Here is an 18,065-nt window from a genome sequence, read left to right as displayed (position 1 = left end):
CAAAGCCTATAGCAAGGTAACGTGCGACTTGTTCCACGCCGTATCGTTGTTGGCTGGTCAAACACACGCCGCTTTCCCTCTGCTTTTGTGTGCGGCTCTTTTGTGAACAGACCCAGCTCTCCGGTCGAGTTCGCTTGAAAAGTTAGCCCTTAATAAATACCGGGAAAAGCAGGTCATAGCCACGCAGAGCTGGTAGCAAAGCGAGGCAATTTTACGCGACAACAGCAGTTATATATACACGCTGTAGTTTAACGGCGAACAAAAACACGAAACACGACACGTCAAAGCGCACAGCAAAAAAACACAATCCCACATTGTCTGTTGGTACTGCAGGCACTGGGTGCGAGGCACGCACTGACTTCGGACTTCTGTCGTTATTGCTATTCAAGGTTTCGTTACGGGTTGACACGCAAACATAACTCGGGGAACGGGCTATACAATTTCATCTCGCAAAGCAGCACGACGGCGCTCGGGGCATGTTTCTTCACTTCACTTTGCAACGCAATCGAGTTTATTTCGGCGAACTATTTCAGATAAGAATGCGCATTTTCAACGGCGGCTCGCTTTTAAGGAAAACAATTTGCGAGCCTTGCCCTTCCGTCGGCAATAGTTCTGCCCTAACGTAAGTCTTCAGCATACATAATTTACTCGAGGGATTTGCTATACTTCGACGCGCAAACCACACAGGACACATCTCCCGGTTTGAAATAGGCGTGCAGCTAGCAACTAAAGCTCGGTCGGCACTTGTAATTCGAGCCGGTCGATTACAAGTGAAGGCCTGTCTTAAAATGTGCGCTGTTGGGCGCTGTGTTCGACAAAACAATAAACCTTTCGTGCTCCGAAGCTATTTAAAAGCTACACTGAAGCCTGACACCCTGATTCATTTAATCACTAAACTCACTGAGTCAATCCTCCCAATCGCAAACAATACACTTCCTTCTTGGCACATCAACAAAAAAACAAAATATTCAGCTATAGCATGGTATGACTCGAGTGATCGGAATACGCCAATCGACGCGGTGGCGCACAACAATAAAAGTTGGAGAGGCCCCAGTGGGTGATAAAGCTGCTTGCACAAACAAAGCGACAAGAACAACGCGGTCAAGTGGCCTGTAAACGCGGCACGTGGTCAATGCGCCCGATGTATTAAGTGTGAACTGAGAAGATACAGATTCCAAACAATGCTGTGTGAGGCAAGTATTTATTCGACCAGTCGCCCGTGTGATTCCAAGTTATGAAAAATTAATGAAGCAAGTATGGGCCAGAATCCGCCGTCATAGACCTAAAAGAGCGATAATAAAAAAACCTCCCGTTCGTCGAATTTGGGTAATAGTTTTGATACAAAGCATCAACCAGAAACACATGTATGAGGAAAAAGGAGTCGGTTGTCATTGGGGCTCATAATCATGTAGCAGAGTATTGGTAAAGCATATTAAAAGTATGTCACTTTTGAACACAATAATTCACCCAAGTACTTGCGGCGAAACTTATATTGTGTACGATTGACTATTTGTACCAAGTTTCACATTAGAGGACCGTAAAAAACACATTTAAAAACACCATGTAACGGCAAAAATACTCTACCCGACCATTCTACTACCAAAACGCTCAAATGATAACTGACGGTAAACGCAATGTACAACGCCAGCTATTTGCGACGAAATCGAAGCTCACACTAATCCTGCCAAGCATCAGATCCATCAGTTCAATTGGCAGCGGTGATCCGTAACCAACCGTTTTCGTGAAAAATAAGCTTGCGCACATCACCCGCATCATACGCAAGTTTATCTGCTTTTACAAAGGCTATTCACTAACTTGCCGACTAGCTTTGAACCAAAACTGCACGCATTTTACGAGTTTCTGAACGAACCCAAGACTCGACACGCTTGTTTTTCAGTGCTCGGCATGAAAATATAAAATACATCAACAGGTTGTTTTTTTGCTCTGTGTTGTTATGAAACGGGTCGCGTTTCACAATGTAATGAGAATAGCGAGTATACGGGAAATATCGGCTTACAAATCAATGCAAGGGTCAGATTCAACTGGACATAAACACTTCCCCTTTTAGTTGGCTCACTAGAACGGCAATTACACTTCTAAACTGTGTCTGACGCTGGTAAAAATATACAAGCGTTGGCGACACTCAACGTTTTAAAAACCAGCATGGCATTGTAGCTTGGCACCCGTGTTCTTAGCGTGCTCAAATGGCACGCATTGGAAAGCTTAAAGTGTAAAATCATACGTAGTAAAATGAAAATATGCACCTGGTTCTTGCAACTGTAAATCGTCTATCCACCCCTTGCTTCAAAAAGATTCGCCGAACTGTCTGGGGTGAAATAGGAGGTGAGGGCCCGGGACTAAGAGCCCCTTGGGGCATTAGGCCGCTTCTCTGTCGTTCTTGTTGTATCTTTGCAAATTGATGTTTCTGCTCCAGGCGCCGAAGAGTTCCTGGCGAAAGATGGGGAATAAAACAGCTTGGCTGCGATATCGGGTCGTCCGCTTCCTGTATTTCCATCTTGGGAAAGGTACTGCTACCATCGTGGGCATCATAAACCTGCCTTTCGTGCTGGTCTACTGACGTGGTGTTGGAACTCGCTGGGCCTTCAGGCAGCGTATCCAACCTTTTGAATCGACGACCAAAGGCAGGCGAGGAACGAATGTTGCTGCGTTCCGTTTCGTCGAAGTTGCTCGAGCCTGACGCCGAATGCCGCTTAACCTTAGCTTGCCGGTGAGTAGACGCACATTTCAGTGGGTTGAGTAGGCTGATTTTGTTTTCACTTGTAGACATGTTTTCGCGTCGGCAAGAGCTGGTGGATTTTCCTTTTAGCTGGAAAGTTTCATGAGTGACAGTTATACGGCCGAGCTTGGGATTTCTATTTGCAGAGGTTCCCTTTCAGAGAAAAGACAACACGAAGGTTACACGAATGGCGTCACTGGCCTTGGGAATATCACACTTTATTACAGCATACGAAAAGGTCTCTGGCTGGCGTAGGTTGCCCAAACGCTGTAAACTCCTTTTACTTTTCTCTTTAAACAATTTTTAACTTGCTCAAACTCCCTGCGCTGTCAAAGGCTAAATTTCAGCCGCGGACCGCGGTTGCATACCAGCCAATGCAACGTGGCGGCGCTTTCAGTCCCTGTGCTGAACTACTGAATTGCGTCGCGATCAGGCGTCGGTAGGGGCACAGTAATTGCACTCCGGACGACGGGGATTACGCGCCTCAACATAATTATGTTTGTCTTCTCGCAGTCCTAATCACCAAACAACGGGATAAATCAATACCTCATAAGCGCATCGAACAAAATTCTGTATACCGTCTTCAATGCATTCCTTTCGAGCATTAGCGTTTGTGCTTTTGACAAGGAATTATACTGGTCCCCGTGAACGATAATACGGCTGTCTGTTATGATGTGAATGTGGCACCAAAACCGCCGGCAATGTACATAGAATAAGAGAAAACCGTACGAATTATTGATTTTATGGGAACCACCAGCCTACTGCGTACGGTTTTTCTCAAACCACTGGTAACGGCAACATTTGGCACCGACACGAAAATTTGCAGCCGCTGCGCATTTCTCGACGAATTCATCCTGTTTAATAACGGATTAAATTATTGTGAAATAGTTTGTCACACATAACATGACGTCTCAACAATGCACATGAACTAAACATCCCAACTAAAGCAAATACAGAGAGTGTCGTCGTCAGGTTGCGCACTATACAAAGAAGCTCTCAGGAACCTTTCGAAGTCGTGTGTTTGCCGTGCACTCAGTCGTACTGTTTGCCCAACGTTTGTAAAACGTTTCAAGATGCATTAATTTGCCGCAAGACGACGACCCCCATGCAAATCAATTCTTCCGGCGTCCTAATGGGTTGACGCTTCAACTAAAACTGTTGCACGTTTTAACGCAATTCGGTTAGAAGGCGAGTGGAACCTATTAACTACAGAACGTCACTGCTGTTTTAATGACCCCGCAAAAACATGTCCGGCTCGCGTATACCAACAAAAGCATATATCCGGGATGACAACCTGACATGTCTGTTTCAAACTGTTTTGAGTATGCAAAAACGGTTTGTTTACATTCGTAAACGCAGATGTTGTAGTGGACAAATACCACTACATCTTTCTACAGTAGCAGGGACCGTAACGTATACGATGCTGGCTGCCAGAACAAGCCACTTCCCCTGAGCTAAATATATTTACAGCACTTAGACATTTCGGTTTGTAAGCATGAGTTAGCAAAGAAACCTTACACCAATTGAGCGCCAACGCCGGAACGGGTCAGTTTGATTAATTCATGAAAAAATTAGCAAACGAATTGCGTGACGCACAAACAGTATTGAGGGTCATATGAAAGTAGCGAGTCCCACAACATGATATATACAAGCAACAAAACTTTCGCGCCAATAAAACAAGGATCGCACGCTGTGGCTGCAACACAGCTTTTTCGAGAGCGAAGAGTCATATTTGCAACAGAACGTAAATGCGCCATACGAAGCACAATCGATAACGCGCATTAATTTTACATTAAACGTTATCTGAGCGAAGATATACTGTGAATGCAAATCTAGTGGGATTTACCCGTCTTTCGTCAAATGCAAGGATATGTCTGTCACCACCAAGGACACAATTTATGGAAGAAGCATACATGACCGTTTTCTATCATACAGCAATATATTCATAACTCGCAATTACCAATAAACTCTCCATGTATCGCCACACAAGAATGGTCGATACGGATGTAAATATTTGCACTTTCTCCTCTGTCAAGTAACATCCGAGGACCTGACAAAGCTGGCATGCTGATACTGTTCCCTTAGTTTTTTCCGAATCTAGCCCTCTGGCATGCTGTTTACTATGCATGAACCAACGAAGATTGCAAACGGCATCTCATTGCATCAAAACACGACCAGTGGGTTTTTTCGCAGTACAACACAAACGCGACGCAGGCTTCCGCGACGTCCTGTCTGTTTTATTTCACACATCTGCATCAAGACTATTCGTCATACCGCACGGCCGCGCACAGCAAACCATATCATTGTACGTCACTATGTGCCCCCGGCCATATCTTCACAGTTCTGCCGCCGATGCACCGACTTCGACCACATAATAAATATGGCATTTGGACACTTTAGTTTGGATATTAATGCAGCACCGCATGCGCCTTTTTTATTGATTACTGGCCCGTCACAATTCGTTGTCTTCAGTCCCACTGCGACAGCAATGCATAATTAAACTAGCAGCACACGCAAACGAAACCTCCTTAACGTAAATGGTGTTACAGTTTACCATCCATTGTGGAATGGAAAATACGCCAGTGACATTGTCATCGAATTACGGTGAAAGTGGTTGTAACAGGACACGACAGACGGTTCCAGACGATGTTCCGTGTACGTAGTAATGAACAGGAACATGTGTAAGTGTCATAGTAATATACTTGTGGTTTGCTGATAGTTTCAAACGAATTCTGTATCAGAGGTTCTGTACCCATAACCTTCCACCAGCATTACAATTTTGAAACAATAAAGTGGTGGCAATGAGATTCAACGTCAACGCACAAGATGTTTGAAGTCTGATTAGCAAAATTTCTGATCATGAGAAAATACGTATACGAACATGACACTGCAGCAGGACGAGGGAGGGTTCGTACAAGGGGGCGTATGTTCTACAATGGGATGACGACGATATATCGCCTCCACTACACTGTCCTCCATCCTTAAACAACCTCGCAAACATCCGCACATCGTCATACTCCAAAATTGTGCTGTTTGTATAGGCTGCAAGGGCGTGGTCGTCTCATACTTATTTTTTTATTTTGTTTATTTTACAGTAAATTGTGACTCTTAGCTCCTCTGAAGTACAGCAAGTGTTTATATCTTTATAAAGGTTTTTCTGCTTGGAATGGCCGTATGTTGCCAATTGCTTGCAGATTGTTTTCCTACAATGTCGTGCAAGAGCTTTCTTCTCTGTTGCGCCAACTAACGGACTGCGAGGTGAATAAAAAAAAGTCATAAAATAAATTCTGTTACACAAAACAAAATCTGTTCGGAAAGTTAATTTTATCCCAAATGTTGAACACAGAAATGATTTTGAAATGTGTTTACAGGTCCTGTTGTCTCCATAACAGTTCAAAATCACTATTTTTCGTTTTACAAGCAACACGGTCAGCACAATCCAATTCTCACCGATTTTACAATAATTTTGTTTTCTAGGGCCGGTATCTTTGTGAGCATTGTTTAAAAACATCCTACCTGAACAAACAAAAAATTATCTTCAACCCGCAAATCAGTTAACTTAAATGTGTTAAATGGTTGTTGGTCTTGTATTTAAATCTTGATTAGTGATCTCAAACTGGGTATTCAGTTCGGTTCCACTTGCAACGCATATGCAAGAGTTTTGTAACCAACATGCCTTGGCAACAACATACGCGTGTTTCTAGTGTGGTCGATGAATATTTTATGATATTTTTGAAACAGGACACGGACCGAAATAGAACTAGACTCATTATGTTACACTGAGACCTGGTACAACACAGGGCCTATTGCAAACACTAATTCTACTACCTGTAGGCGGAGTATGACCATTCGCTCATTCGTCGCCTGACACTAAGGCTCGGGAGCCTCACGGAAGCACGACGTAGTTGTAGAGGACGAAGACGTTGATCTTCGCAAATCAAGTCCAATGGGTCGGTATCTGAAAAACAAATGCATAAGCCATTTCATTCCCGGTAGTATGCGCTCCTTTGAGTTTTTTACGCAAAACCTAATGGAAGAAATGAAATGTTGAGGCGCAAAATATGCGCTAGAAAAACAAAGGTAAACACTCACATGCATATTCTGCAATTCGAGGACGGTGACCCGTAACAGCGTCTCCTGCTGACTTGGAGCGCCCCATTAAACACTTCCTTGATTCTTCCACTGCTGAAATGCATACAAATAGCAAATAAATACACAATATGGTTCGCTTGTAAACATGCACATAAAGAATGTCAGAACTTTTTCTAATTACAGGTCGCTAGCACAATTCAGCGAAATTTGAAAATTGTTGAGGTCGTAGCATGAGGCCAAATGATTGATCTAACTTAGGATATGAAAAATATTTAAAACTCGCAGCAAGTTGTGTAATAAAGCGCCAATATGTACAACAAAATTTTGTACAGAGCTATTATTTAAGTCAGAAACAAAAACAAACAGGCACATTTCAATGTGGTGCAAACTCCTATCGTGCTACACAGAAATAACATGTGAGGTAGCAAAAAAACTTGCAAACGTGCGACCTCAGCAAATTTCATTAAGCGAACGACTTGCCCTCTTTTTGCTCTAATAAATAATGCAGCACAAGAAAATAAAACATGCATTTCACATTTTTTGCGAAATCCATTTGTGGCATTTGAGAATAAAAACGCCAACGTGCAAAAAAGCAGATGGTCGGATCACTGTTTTCACGTAAACAGTCCAAGGCAACATGAAGACAAACGCCCGCGCTTGAAGCCAGTCATGCATGAAACTGCTTTTCCCGTTGAGCAAGTTGCCTACAAACGTCGGTTCCTTTGTGCCACCCGGTATAAGCCGTACCCCTGTCTTACACGCAAATTCAATTAAAGGATCAGCCGACAAGCGACCTTCTGTTCAATGTACGTGGCCCCTTTGGTTTCTTTTTTAAAATTGGAAATGACCAACATACGCACAACAATTCTGACATTTTGTTCGTACCGATAATTACTTGGCCTTTAAAATTTTTGACTCATACTTACTCGAGACAGTAACTGGCACATTGGACATGTTCGCGGGATTTCCACTTATCAGTGATGATTTTACTCAAAAGCAAAGCTTACTGCAGTAAGAACAATACAGTATTGACTGTAAACACAGAAACAATTCACTCAACTTAAACAACACAATCCGCTGTCTGGATTGGCTTGCTTGCCATCTGCACCACACGCTCAAACCTGATATGAGGGAAACGTGCCGATAACACACTCGGCGTTTCACTTACTGCACTTTAAAAGCCTTTCCTTTGTACCACTTCCAAAACATGTTTGCTTAAAGCCTGCAGTCTGTCAATTGAGTTGACTGAAAAACCGCAAGTTGTAAATGCAGCAACTTCAGGCCTGTTTTTCTTTGTAGCAAAGATGTGTAACCCTTTATCTGCTGCGCTATTATTCGAACTGAACGCAAGGCAACCACAACTCATCGAATCTATTACAGGATGTATCTATTACGCTGTCACTTCGTTGTTTAGCGAAAACTGTTGTTCAGACTGATGATTAAGCTGAGCAAGAAAGTATGATTTGTTTGATGGATAAACAAAACTGCTATCTGGCGATCCTTTGAAGCATGTAGCTGACTGCAAGCGAACTGATGCAACGGCACTCAAGGCAGGTCGCTAACAAACGAATTATGCAAAGAAAAACTTTGGAAACATTCAGTTCATAGGCTCACTTTACCGAAACTACAATTGCGACTGCCCAACCTCACATGATTTTCAGTTACGCAAAAAAGGTTGTTGTGGTGTAGCTGGTTCGTGACGGTACTGCCTGCCAATACTTACATTCAAGCTCCGCTACCACAAAACAGTAGCTCGTGTTTTAACTGCAGTCTGATTCTACTTTGATTCCGCTGAATAACAGCACCTCTTTGGATTGGGCAGACAAACGACTCTAAGTACTTTGAGATGCCTCTTGCTCTTTTCAACTAGCTGTACTTGAACAGCTAAAAAACTAATTTAACACTTTTCTAGTTCACAAAATCCAGCAGTACCAGCACTTGTGTTTATCAATGAACTCCTGGAATGTATGTGGTTGCGCAGCAATGGTAACATTACAGCACCTTTAGTGGTACTGTTTGCAGTGTAAACACTGCGCAGAGACTGGACATTTTATCTCGTTAGTCGACAAGTTTTCCAATCTAAATCACGCCGCGTAGCTGCTAAAGACTAAATCGCTCTGACAAATAGACACTGAAGCATGTAGTTTCTCAGCAAATTTCACATACATCATACTAATGTTATTGTAAAGTACACTTCACGTTTAATTCCGACATATCTTCCATTGTTACGTAACTGTGGCTTTTGTACTACTGCAATAAAAACACGTGGCGGTGAAAGATTTGCTTCTTCCGTACATGGAACTTACTTGCTTTTGTGTTTTGATTCCATCGCTGTTGAATTCTAAGGTTTGATTCTTCTTCTGATATTAAATCTTCATCACTGTCACCGCTATGGAAACTGTCTTCGCGCCTAATACCTCTGTTGTTAATTTCCGAAGAAAATTTCTGTAGAAACGATTCCCAACTGCAAATGTTTGAGGATTGGCTGCGCTCGTCAGATTTGAAGTCCATTTTGGCTATCGCCCACAAAACTTTATCGGGCGCATTTATTCATTTATTTGCTTCCGTGTAAACCTGATGTTTTACATATTGATTTTAACGTACTGCCCACCTGTCAAGCCAATTTGCAGTTTAATTATTGGCTGTCAATACGGCTAGCAGTGTATAGCGCAAAGTTTCGCAACACATCTCTACAAAACAGTTCAGTATTCCAATACCGGACATGGTGGATTTGGTACAGCGGAGAGGCTACCCACTCACTCGTATAATGGGAAAAGACAACAGACATTATCCACGGCCTGGTTGGAGTTGGCGCGTATTTGTGAAAATCCACATGAAGCGCTGACACTCTTCCAACATTACGTTTAAAAGCGCCGAATGTACCACTTGAGCCAAGTACAGGCGTGTTGCGCTGAGTCGACTGTAGTTGGAAAACGCTTGTAAATCGTCGTGGTATAAAAGATTGTGCTATATATACTGCCACTGCCCATGGTCTGTCGTTAAGCAGTAACCAAGCTCTATGATCCCGCTAAGCACTACTAACAGTCGTGCCTCAAGAACGATTTTCAAGATTTAGGAAAATATAACGCACAGCTGTTAACAAGACTTTGCTTCTGCCATATATATTTATATTTGCCTTATTTTCATTCTCTACATACACTGTGCTACCTGTACAAGCAGTGCACAAGGTGGTGAGGTTTGTGGAAGTGCAAACAATTTTGTCAGCTACCTACCGATTAAAAGCATTACTATCGCATTAGTGCTATAGCCTACTACAGTTGACACGCACTGTTATAGTCAACGTTTCCGCGCGTTGCTGCAAATCGTTGCCGGAAGAATGTCTCATTGCTCGGATTTTGTCTGTATGGCGGAAACAATTGGCGTTATTCTGAAATAACATACCGGTAGACCAGACGCTACTGAGATACATTTGGAAAGACTAACCTTGTTACACTACGTTCTGACAATGTAGACGGTATAAATCACCTCTAACTGCCCAACATTACTAAACCAAAGAGAAGCAAACAATGTTGCAAAACCATTTGGTAGCGCATCAAAGCACATGGAAGAAGAATTAAGTTTCCCACTGGGAGATAAACAAAAAGTAGTCAATTTTATAAAGCCTCGTAAGTTCACTGATATTCGAGAGTAACAGCATTCGCGGGAAAAATATCGATGCTTCATGCCAGAACGCACATTTTGTGGAAGTTAGTTTCTTGTAGACTTTATGACGTATAACAACAGGTTTTACCCCACAGAAATAACACTTAAGCAATAAATATAAGAGATTGTGTCCACCTTTGTGTATATGTATTTACCTGCTCTGAAATAAATAAGTAATAACTTACCTTTGAGATGGTTGAACATCTTCTGAGGCTAACTAGAAAGCCAGACGTATTCTAGGCCTGGCAGTATAACCTTTATGCTTTCCTTGCACGTGCCACCACCAAATGACTGATTGTGCGTTAACGTCACGATTCGACAGCTTTTAACCGCAGCAGGCGTCTCAGAATACGAGAAAATCGTTAAATTTAGAGCAAACACGTGGGCATAAGATATTGATTTTCGGTCAAATAAAATATGTCACATTTTGGTAGGTGACAACACTATAGGTAAAATTATCAGCTGCATAGCCTTGGGCAATTTTCTTACAATTGTGACTTCCATGTAATTGACGTCATCAACATGTCAATTGTTGGCTGTTTCATTTGATGTCGAGGAGTATTATTACCAACACCAGAATTAACAGTAATACCGATTTTAACTAGAAAGGCATGTTACAGAATAAACTGTTTGTCAATATTTTTAAAACTGTTCACTAATTCAAAAGTTCTAATATTTCTGAGTAAACCGGTCCATCAAAGGCGAATTCGTAAGCAATACTGAATGTAAGTAAATTATTCAGCGCATTTGCCGTTTTTTCGCGTATCGTCGCGTCGGAGAACGTAATTAAACGTCATCCAACGTCAACGCCTTTTTAACATAAAATACGTTGACGTTTGCACAAAAGAGCATGAACATTATGGGAACAGATTTATTGGTCGTATTTTCAAAGGCGTTGGCAAAAATGGTAAAACAAATTCGCAATTGCTGAAACTAACAGCTTGAATAAAAATTTAAATACCAGACCCCTGTTTTGTTCAGTTACACTGACGTGTTTGGTGCCCTTTTTAAATGATAATGAAAATGCCGCCCTTTGGCATTGAGCAGCTGAACGTATAATATCGGCTGCCCTAGAATAGAAATATAATTCAAAATCATATTGTTATTTTTGGAATATTATTGAAAATGGACACGGTGCTTGACCGACAGCCTGTCTGGGTACCTTGGCACAAAAGCAGATCCAACTGGGTTTTCATTAACTGCAATACATTTAGAACATTTATTTTCATATTTTTGTATAGGTTGCATACAGCACCGGGTATTCAGTTACAGTCTAGTTTCAAAGGGTATGCGGTTGATGCTCTTCCAAAGACGAATAAATGAGTAGGACGTTTCAATGTACAAGCTCTATGTTGCGTGTCTAAGGGTCAGGAAAGCAGGGACTTTGCGCCCAATAAGAAAGAAACAAGCCAAACCCATAGGGATCGTAAACGAACGAAAAGCTTACATTAATTTACAAAACGATTACTTTCACTTTGTACAATACGATTTTTGTCCTCGAGACTGCATGGTTTAATGCTATATTGCCGTCATAGTCCCCTATACAACGTTTAGGTATCTACTTATGTTTAGGCAAATCACATTTCTGCTTGAATAGCTGAAAAGATTATCAAAAGTGACAGATTTACACCCCAAGTTAAACATTAACCATATGCTGGTGTTTCTATTACAAATAAATGTACCTTTTCCCTACACCACTCTGATGTTTGTTTCAGAACACACAAAGGACGCCTTTATCCCCGACTTTTAGGCAAACAACAACCTGACTTGCTCTGTTGGGCAAGACGTGCTGTGAGACTTATAGCATATGTTAGCAAGGATGAGTAAGGTAAAGGGTGTAAAAATAACTATGCAGCAACAGTATTGAGCATTAACATTGCGTTTTTTCGGATGAAATATCAAAGCTGCGCGAATGTGTAATGGGGATGACCTTTTTGGCTTATTATGGCTCGTCTCTTTTTACTAGCAGTGCGACAGTGTGTGCGTACAACTTAGGATGACAAACATCGGGAAATTCGTTCAGTCGTTTATGTCCATTGTCCAGAACACGACAAAAGACCTAGCAAAACAAGCAAATGCTGTGGTCCTGTCACAAAGTCCGTATAACAAGGCGAATAATTTGGGACCGGATAGCGTTTTATTGTTGCCATGGACCTAAAGCTGACTAAAGGGTACAAGGACAGTGAAAACAAAGCTGCCCAGCGAAGGTTCCGCGAAAACTATAATCACTATCAAAGTGAGTTTGCGTGAGCGCTTGGCCTGGCCATGTTTTCTTAGTCGTTTGTGTAGTAACTTTCGAATAGTTCAGCTAATGTCCGACACAATGGTCTTACGACATTAGCAAAGTCATAAACAAATCGTAGTTTGTAAAACGCCTTCGACTAAGCCTTGCCCCATGCTTTGGCTTAGCGACCTCTTTGCCTTAACTGATCTGTTTTCTAGGCATGATGTCACACATCCGGCAGAATAATGTTGTTTTAGGCATCTTTTATATGCCTGGAACTCACCACTAACACTTAGCATCTACCTAACTCGTTGGCATGCATAGTTGAGTTAGTTTAGTAGGCGACAATATGTGAAGATCAAGTTGGGAGCAGACAAAATTAAACTGAAAGATTGAGAAGATCCTGTAGTGAAATTGTAGTACAACTGCTCCATTATACAAAGCATATAAATTCACGTGTTTAATATATAATAGCGTTCTCAGTTTAACACTGGCGAAAGAATGAAAGTAAATTTGGTAAATGGCAGTGCTCGGTTACCCAGAAACACAGGAAAAGCGAGATTTAGTCGAGAGAATCCAACGACTCGGTATGCTGAATATCGTTCCACTCCATCACAAGATGATGAACCGAGAATGTCGTGCGAGGGCAGAAGCAGGGACCGCGGTAGTATCGACCTCCTGCAGCAACGCGACGAGGCGCTCAAGGCATGTTATTTTATTTATTACATGCTAATAGTTAAATTCCCATTTTGAAGGAGAAATCCACAAACATAGATTTTAGCGAAACATATCTGAATCGAAATATTTCAGTAAATTCAATTTACAATTGTTGTGGTACCTTGTCAATAATATGTCACGATAAAAAATAAATACAAAAAAAACAAAAACATATGCTATGACCAAAGCTTTCTACTTCAACATCTCTTAGCCATGTCTTTGTATGAGTATAAAATCTTTTAGGATCCCCAAAATAGCCTATTCAAAAATCCCTCGGTCGCACAAAAGAAACGTTTTTGTGTGACATTTTTTTTAACTCCGTTTCACCGAACTTCATTTGTCAGAACAGTTATTGATTGTCTGATATACAATCACCATTCTTCAATACAATCGTAGTGTGTTCGCGAAGGGTATCAAGGTTTCGATCTAGCGTTTGCACATAATGGCCGCTAACGCCTTGGCATAACCGCGGAGTTAGCTTTGCCATTGACGGCCTTTAGTTCAGATAATGGCCTTATGTATACTGGGCGACAAAATACGATTACAAGTAACGTTTACAGCATTGTCGATTTTTTTGTAGCGAGAAGAGGCGTTGCGCGACCGCCTCAAGCTCCAGGAAGCAATCCATACAAAGCAGATGCAGGATCTGAAGGCACAGACGAAGAAGCTGGGGGCTGAAAATCTCAAGCTGCAACGCACCTCCTTATTTGGAAACGCGTACAAACCTGAGAAGAAAAAAGATGCAAAAGTAAAAGTTTTTTTGGTAAAACTGTTCAAGGAAGTAGGAAAAGTGTTTCCGATGGTGTTGCTTTCAATGTTTCACCGTAACGTTTCTGTGTGTTTTTCTCATCAGGGTCGAGAGGTTCGGGAACTCAACAAATGTGTTGATCAACTTAAGACCGAAAACCAAGCTCTTCAAATCAAGCTTGATGAGCTTTCTGACTTTATCCGGGTAAGTTGTATGTGCCCCATGCACACTCTATAGAGATATTGGATACAAATGCTCTCAGAAACGCCAAAAGCGAAATAAAATAAAGAAACTACAGCGATGTTAGTATATTACTAGATGTTACTATAGACATTGAATTAAAGGTGCTTGATACCCATTCAGGTGGCTGGAGACCTAAAAAACGAGGCAATATCGCAATGTCGCGAAAAGAACGAGATCATCTTGCGATTGCGAGAAGAAAAGGAAATAGCGCAGATGATGAGAAACGACGAAATACGACGCCGATTTCAGGTGGAGGGGGAGCTCAGTTCCTTGCAGATGTACGTTGAGTACACGGAAAGGAAGACAAGGGAAAAATGTCGAAGCAAGAGTGTACAAACAGAGACTACCATACCGGTGCGCATGGACGCCGGGAACCGTAGTACGAACTCCGTCGGAAATACAGCAAGGCGGTCACTCTCTATGCTCTCCAGGCCAAGTTTACGTACATCCAATTTCGGAGACACTTCTGATTGCGAGGCAAGCTACAGTGCGTTAACTTCCGCTGCAGCTTTGTGGAAACTTAGATCGGTGGAAGCTGGATTTCAAAAAGACAGCATGGCGATGAGAAAAAAATTTGCTCAAGCAGCACATGAGTGTCACGGAAGGCAACGACAAAGTGGTTTGAGCGCTTCTAACTTGCACGGGCGCCATTCCTATCCACTAGCCAACGCGGCAACTCTTCAAAACAAAATGCAAACAAAAAATTATGTACAATCTAAAAAAAGAGACAGTTATGATGGGAAACATCCTATCAGAAATCAGAAATCTTTCTTAGTGGAATACAGTAGTAAAAACTCACCAGTGCCACCTCCGCCGCCGCCGCCGCCACCACCGAAAGCAGGCATCGCAAATGGCAGCAGTTCCAAGCAAAAATATGCTCAACATACCGTAGCAATGGCCCCAGCTGCAATAGTATACAATGCAAGGATAGACATATGAATAACGTCGTTGTTGGTAGCTCTGTTTACACTAAGTTGGTTTTGCCTTGTAATGCAGTGCACATTTACTGTATGTTATGCTCAAATGTATATTAACTTGCATTTCGCTAATACATACAATGCTAAAAGAGTTTTCGGATGGCACCCATCCAATGTTTGATTGAAATCGGCAAAAGTCAGTAGTCAAAAGGCGCACAAATTACAGATCATTCACCACAACCATGTTCGTGTTTATTTTCACATGTGAGTCCAGGGATGTGAGATTACTCTGTTTAGCGTTTGTTCAAAGAACACTATTGTGTTCTTTGGTTTGTTACGGCCAAGTACAAAAGAAACTTGAATAAGTTGCATGTCGCTTACCTCAACTGACAAGCATAGTATAGTCACAAAAAGTTAGGCTTTGATTAAAAATGAGTAAAAATATAGAGTAAATTTTTTTACTTCCACAATGTGTCCGATTGGAATAATTTCTTTCCGGACCATGGAAAAATACTTAAAAATGCATAATCTTCGCATTGCGATGTAATTTGGGGGGTTCCCCGATGTTCATAACATAGAAAGGTAACACACTTGTTGAGTCAAAGTTTTGACGTTAGGTTTTGAGTAAATACGGATAAAAGTTCATCTGAATCTGTTCGGCAACTTATGGTATGTACAGCTGTGCAGTATGGATAACAGCAAAGAACATCCATTGGTTTTGAGAGGTGAGTTAGGAAAGCAAAATTTGAACTGAATATGTTTTTCTTCTTATACATGATAGAATTAACATAATTTGTAAGTATACCGTTTAACATTTTCCTGTATTTGCAGTGATGCGTTTGACAAAGCCATCCATTATATCATCACTTCCGATCACTGCTGAGGCACATGATTTGTATCCAAACACACTTGGAAATTGTAATGCTTTAGAGCCATTTGGCACAGGTATTATTGACTTTTTACGGTCATAGCATACTTGTATGTTTAATGAATAGTAACATGATGTAATGCAGAAGGCTTTAAATTTGTTTTATGACTCGACTACTTTTGCAAATAATTACACTTTCTTTTTGCAAAGCAGGTGAATTGCTGGTACTTCCTCAAAGCTTTGGCAACATATTTTTGGGTGAAACTTTTGTCAGCTATTTGAGTGTTATCAATGAAAGTAACTTAAGTGTTTCTAATGTCAGCCTCAAAGTAAGTAAATTGCGAAATCTGGTTGATCACAATGACAAAACTTGCCACTATCCTTGCAGGCTGATTTGCAAACAGAGTCCCACAGACTTCCAGTTTCCCTTGCCAAACCCATCCCTAACCTGGCTGCTGGAAGTTCACTTGATGAAGTGATTAGTCATGAAGTAAAAGAGCTTGGCACTCACATGTATATTTTCTTTATATATCATATTACGTCCACCTGCAACCCTCAATTGAAATATTTACGATTTTAGCTTGGTGTGCATTGTTTCTTACAACAAACCTGATGCCGATTCCCCAAAGAGTTTCCGCAAGTTCTTTAAGTTTCAAGTTTTAAAGCCCTTGGATGTAAAAACAAAATTTTACAATGTGGAGGTAATTCATTGCAATATAGTGTGTATAATATCTATTTCCATCTTCAATTTTTGTGGACGTCTGTTTAGTGTGATGAGGTATACCTGGAAACACAAATCCAAAACATAACACAGTCACAAATATGCATGGAAAAGGTTAATCTGGACCCATCACCTGCATATGATGTCAAACCCATGAACGTTGGTGCCAGTCCCAATAGGTAAGTTATAGAAACTATTACCAGCAGCAGAGAGATTGTTTTGGCGATGAATCTTCATTTTCTTCTGTTTTACTTAAACTAAAAATTTACAATCATTGACATTGTGGTCTTTAAAATAACAAATGCTTTGCTTTTTGCAGTGTTGCCTTGCAGACTTACATGAAGCCCTCTGAAATAAGGCAGTATTTGTACCAACTAAAGTTAAAGCCAAAATACTCTTTACAAGTGTTCACCGAAGGGGCAAGTGCTATCGGAAAACTTGATATAGTTTGGAAATCAAGTTTTGGAGAAAGGGGTCGCCTGCAGACGAGCCAACTTCAGAGAGCTGTATGTGTTTAAGATAAACAGCTGTATGCAAATCACAAAATACTATCAAGAAGTGTTGTTTTTAGATAACAACACAAAGTGATATTCGTTTGGAAGTTGCCTCCGCACCCAACGAACATGAAGTTAATCAGCCATTTGAGATGAAATGCAAGATAACTAATTACAGGTGCAACTATATCCTCCTTGTTTATCTAGACATGACTAACTTTATATAATGCAGTGAAAGGGCAAAGAACCTTATGGTGAAGCATGGTAACACAACCCGGATGTTGTGGCAAGGTTTATCATCGTACAACCTTCAGAAGTTGCCCCCTAAAGAGTCTGTTTGCATTTCTTTGTCATTGCTGCCTATTTCACCTGGATTGCAGGTAGGCATGTTTGTATTATTGTGAAAAAAATATCATTCATTTTTAAAATCTTTTTTTTGTTAGCTCATTCCTAAATACCCTCTGTTAAAAAATTTTACATTGGATATTTTCTGATTTACCCTCTTTACATATCTGTCATATGTTTTATTTTTACAGACTGTTTCAGGATTGCAAATAACAGACACTGAACTGAACAGAACATACGATTTTGATGACATTCATCAAGTTTTGATACTTTCAAATTGAAACTGAAAAATGTTG

The 18,065-nt window shown here is 41.1% G+C and overlaps 3 protein-coding genes across 6 annotated transcripts in view; 2 read left to right on the top strand and 1 right to left on the bottom strand.

Moving 5' to 3' along the window:
- LOC145898252 (3',5'-cyclic-AMP phosphodiesterase 4C-like) overlaps window positions 1-9,416 on the bottom strand; it is a 35,000-nt gene extending 25,584 nt beyond the window's left edge. Inside the window, exons 1-3 of one of the 3 annotated variants that reach the window (XM_082986705.1) lie at window positions 9,136-9,416; window positions 6,830-6,922; window positions 6,566-6,695 (exon numbers count right to left, since the gene is read on the bottom strand). In XM_082986705.1, the coding sequence (XP_082842831.1) occupies window positions 6,566-6,695; window positions 6,830-6,922; window positions 9,136-9,340 (428 nt within the window). In that variant the 5' untranslated portion in view covers window positions 9,341-9,416. Of the gene's footprint in view, window positions 1-2,264; window positions 2,804-6,565; window positions 6,696-6,829; window positions 6,923-9,135 lie in introns of those variants that run through there. The other 2 variants (XM_082986713.1, XM_082986691.1) reach the window with 2 other exon arrangements.
- Window positions 9,417-12,857: 3,441 nt separating this feature from the next.
- LOC145908358 (uncharacterized) lies at window positions 12,858-15,477 on the top strand. Its single transcript, XM_082995624.1, has 4 exons — window positions 12,858-13,421; window positions 14,014-14,181; window positions 14,287-14,385; window positions 14,545-15,477. Exons 1-4 carry the CDS (start codon window positions 13,218-13,220, stop codon window positions 15,361-15,363), a joined length of 1,290 nt encoding a protein of 429 aa, XP_082851750.1. The 5' UTR covers window positions 12,858-13,217; the 3' UTR covers window positions 15,364-15,477.
- Window positions 15,478-15,917: 440 nt separating this feature from the next.
- LOC145915264 (trafficking protein particle complex subunit 13-like) lies at window positions 15,918-18,052 on the top strand. 2 transcript variants are annotated; one of them, XM_083002718.1, is made up of 10 exons: window positions 15,918-16,066; window positions 16,173-16,286; window positions 16,423-16,538; window positions 16,598-16,722; window positions 16,790-16,910; window positions 16,979-17,109; window positions 17,250-17,436; window positions 17,502-17,602; window positions 17,657-17,804; window positions 17,961-18,052. In XM_083002718.1, the coding sequence occupies exons 1-10, from the start codon at window positions 16,030-16,032 to the stop codon at window positions 18,048-18,050; spliced, it is 1,170 nt and encodes a 389-aa protein (XP_082858844.1). In that variant the 5' UTR covers window positions 15,918-16,029; the 3' UTR covers window positions 18,051-18,052. The 2 variants fall into 2 exon arrangements, with proteins under 2 accessions (XP_082858844.1, XP_082858843.1); XM_083002717.1 differs by having other exon boundaries at window positions 16,420-16,538.
- Window positions 18,053-18,065: the final 13 nt, after the last annotated feature.

The sequence above is a fragment of the Ascidia mentula genome, chromosome 1 (genome assembly GCF_947561715.1).
Source record: "Ascidia mentula chromosome 1, kaAscMent1.1, whole genome shotgun sequence".
NCBI classification, from domain to species: Eukaryota; Metazoa; Chordata; class Ascidiacea; order Phlebobranchia; family Ascidiidae; genus Ascidia; species Ascidia mentula.
The sequence above is the reverse complement of the archived record's forward strand: the minus strand, read 5'-3'. Positions and strand labels throughout refer to the sequence as shown.

Bases quoted from the DNA above. Each gene is read 5' to 3' on its own strand.
- LOC145908358 (XM_082995624.1), top strand. From the start codon at position 13,218: ATGAAAGTAAATTTGGTAAATGGCAGTGCTCGGTTACCCAGAAACACA. The intron at 13,422-14,013 runs GCATGTTATTTT...ATTTTTTTGTAG, and splicing joins AACGCGACGAGGCGCTCAAG to CGAGAAGAGGCGTTGCGCGA. The intron at 14,182-14,286 runs GTAAAAGTTTTT...TTTTCTCATCAG, and splicing joins AGAAGAAAAAAGATGCAAAA to GGTCGAGAGGTTCGGGAACT.
- LOC145915264 (XM_083002717.1), top strand. From the start codon at position 16,030: ATGGATAACAGCAAAGAACATCCATTGGTTTTGAGAG. The intron at 16,067-16,172 runs GTGAGTTAGGAA...CTGTATTTGCAG, and splicing joins ACATCCATTGGTTTTGAGAG to TGATGCGTTTGACAAAGCCA. The intron at 17,437-17,501 runs GTATGTGTTTAA...TGTTGTTTTTAG, and splicing joins CGAGCCAACTTCAGAGAGCT to ATAACAACACAAAGTGATAT.